At 56.2% G+C, this 3,078-nt stretch overlaps 1 protein-coding gene across 1 annotated transcript; it reads left to right on the plus strand.

Annotated features, from left to right (window-relative positions):
- The first annotated feature begins 1,414 nt into the window (after positions 1 to 1,414).
- On the plus strand, positions 1,415 to 2,353 carry LOC121082234 (olfactory receptor 14C36-like). Its single transcript, XM_040581588.1, has one exon. The coding sequence runs from the start codon at positions 1,418 to 1,420 to the stop codon at positions 2,351 to 2,353; it is 936 nt and encodes a 311-aa protein (XP_040437522.1). The 5' UTR covers positions 1,415 to 1,417.
- The last annotated feature ends 725 nt before the right edge of the window (positions 2,354 to 3,078 follow it).

Genomic DNA, 3,078 nt, shown 5'->3' on the forward strand with positions numbered 1-3,078 from the left:
CCATGTGCAGTGCAGACCCCTTTCTCTGAGGCATCCCCCTGGCTGCTCTCCCCCCAGCAAAGCCTCTGCCCTCAGGGCTGGGGGTCCCGAGGTGTGAGCCACCCCCTCTGCAGCCAGAGCTCCAGCAGAGCCGCAGTGCAGCTCTGCAGCCACATGCTCCGGTCCCTCTGCAGAGCACAGGGGCTGAGAGCAGCTGCCCGGCAATGTTGGTGTGTGGGAGGTGGTGAGCAGAGCTGGGCAAGGGCAACGCTGCCCTCAGTGCCTGGCATGCTCGCCCTGGACACTCTTACCTAGACCATCAGTGCAATTTTACTTCTTTCTCTGCCTTTTGGGGTTAGTTTTATTCTCTAGCTCTTGCTGTCAGGCTCTCTGGGGCTGGGTGTTTCAGCTGCAGAGTCACACTCTGACCTTGTGGGTCCTCTCCTGCAGGTGTGTCCATGGGAACAAGTGTCCCAGCTTTCCTCTCACCTGTGGGGCTGTGGACAATGCCCTATGTGGGGCTGGGCAATGGGCTGGTTCTCCCTGAACCTGATGCTCTTGTTAGGGCACTTGGCTACCTCCTTGAAGTTCCCTTCCAAGCAGTGAGTTGCCCTTCAGAATGGAAACCTGTCCCCTCACACCCATTAGTGATCTGAAAGCCCCACGTAGAGGCGTAGAGTTTCTGTGATGGAGAAAACGCTGTTGGGGTGGGTGAAATGAGCTGTGTATCCTTTGCTGTGGGTGGGATGCTGACTTCTGATGAAAGTCTACAACCTTTACTGGTCTGTGGTGGGTCAGTCTGTTCTCAGCAGTGTCTTGTGGTATTTCAGGGTAACATGGGAGTGTGGCCACCATTCATCTCAGGAAGGTGCAAGCCCATAGAAACTGGGAACCAGCAGGACAGACCACCTCCCCTCACTGTGCACTCACCCACAGGCAATGCTCTTGCCTCACAGACCTCACTCTGTTCCACCTGAGGGCAGCAAAAATGCTCTGCTTTTCTGACATGCGAGAATACTCAACAGGAGAGATGGGGGGAGCTGTGAAAAAAACTAAAACTCTCTTAAAATGCCTTCACCCTTCCCGTTCCTTAGCACTGGTGCTGCAGACGCTGACCAGCCCTTCTGCGTTGGCACTGGTTTCACAGGACAAAGTTAAACACCAGGACTGGTCCCTGCCCCCACCCACTGCTGCAGAGTGGGGCTGGCTGGTCAAGAGCCCGTGGGCAGATGCCCTGCTCTTCATCGCCCACACGGCCAGCACCAAGCAGGGCTGCAGCCACACAGCTGCAGGAAGGTCTCCGAGAAAAGAGAGGGATGTCTGTGTGTGACGGGGGGATGGTCTGTGGGAAATGGCTTTGATTTTGCTTGCAGAAGTCTCCCCTAAATTATCACTGTCTTTTTCTTCTGTGACAGGATCATATGCCCAGAGGCAGCAGATGTCCAACAGCAGCTCCATCACCCAGTTGCTCCTCCTGGCATTTGCAGACACGCGAGAGCTGCAGCTTTTGTACTTCTGGCTCTTCTTGGGCATATACCTGGCTGCCCTCATGGCCAACGGACTCATCATCACCACCGTAGTGTGCAACTACCACCTGCACACCCCCATGTACTTCTTCCTCCTCAACCTCTCCCTCCTCGACCTGGGCTCCATCTCCACTATTGTCCCCAAAGCCATGGCCAACTCCCTCTGGGACACCAGGGACATCTCCTACTCAGGATGTGCTGCACAGCTCTTCCTGATTGTCTTTTTCCTTTCAGCAGAGTATTTTCTCCTCACCGTCATGGCCTATGACCGCTTTGTGGCCATCTGCCAGCCCCTGCACTACGGGACCCTGCTGGGCAGCAGAGCTTGTGTCCACATGGCAGCAGCTGCCTGGGCCAGTGGGTTTCTCTGTGCTGCGCTGCACACGGCCAATACACTGTCACTGCCGCTCTGCCAAGGCAATGCCCTGGGACAGGTCTTCTGTGAAATCCCACAGATCCTCAAGCTCTCCTGCTCACACACCTACCTCAGGGAAGTGGGGCTTCTTGTGGGTGGTGCCTTTTTATTCTTTGGGTGTTTCATTTTCATTGTTCTGTCTTACATGCAGATTTTCAGGGCTGTGCTGAGGATCCCCTCTGAGCAGGGGCGGCACAAAGCCTTTTCCACGTGCCTCCCTCACCTGGCCGTTGTCTCCCTCTTTCTCAGCACTGCCATTTTTGCCTACCTGAAACCCCCCTCCATCTCCTCCCCATCCCTGGACCTGGTGGTGGCAGTTCTGTACTCGGTGGTGCCTCCAGCAGTGAACCCCGTCATCTACAGCATGAGGAACCAAGAGCTGAAGGACGCACTGAAGAAGCTGATGCAGTCAGGTGTTTCTCAGCAGCAGTAAATTATCCCTGTCCCTTCACAAGGCATTTCCAATTCATGTCTGGAAACTCCAGTGAGTTTAGCATTCTATTTGTGACAATCGTGTTTGTCTAGCAATGTCTACATCTGTTGCATGTGGGAACTCCGCGTTTCTGATCCGTTGGCCTTTCTAGATGTGTGTGGGTGGACAATTAACCTTGAGTCCTGTCTCCCATCTCTGTAATAAAAGGAGGATTTCTCTAGTTCCGATGTCTGGTGAGTGGGCACTAATTCCAAAGCTGAGCTCAGGAACAGGCTGAAGGAATTGCCCCCAGGAGCGTGCTGCTGGGCTTGGGTTCCCCATGGCTCAGGGGAGGAGGGCACGGGTCAACGCGTTAGGGCATGGGCCTGTGTTGAGCCTTGGCGTGTGTGTGCCCAGTGCCCATGGGAATGGTGGGTGACCAAGAGGGATGTGCCTGGGACCATCTCCCTGGGCTTTCAGGCACCGCTGCCCTGCACAGCAGCACTGCCTGCTCAGGGCCATGCCTGAGACCACCTCCCTGGGCAAGAGCAGGTGTCTCTGTGTATGGCCCAGCTGGGGCAGGCTGCTGTGTCCCTGGTGCAGCAGGAGGTGCCTGGGGAGCCCCCAGGCCAGCAGCCTGGTGCTGGGGACAGGGACTGGCCCCGAGGGGCTGCCGGGAGTGGGCAATCAGGGTCCCTGTGAGAGAAGAGCAGCAGACAGAGGGGGACACTGGCCTCTGTCCCTTC

The sequence above is a fragment of the Falco naumanni genome, unplaced genomic scaffold (assembly GCF_017639655.2).
Source record: "Falco naumanni isolate bFalNau1 unplaced genomic scaffold, bFalNau1.pat scaffold_46_arrow_pat_ctg1, whole genome shotgun sequence".
NCBI lineage: Eukaryota > Metazoa > Chordata > Aves > Falconiformes > Falconidae > Falco > Falco naumanni.

Coding starts and splice junctions, on each gene's coding strand:
- LOC121082234 (XM_040581588.1), top strand. CDS start 1,418: ATGTCCAACAGCAGCTCCATCACCCAGTTGCTCCTCCTGGCATTTGCA.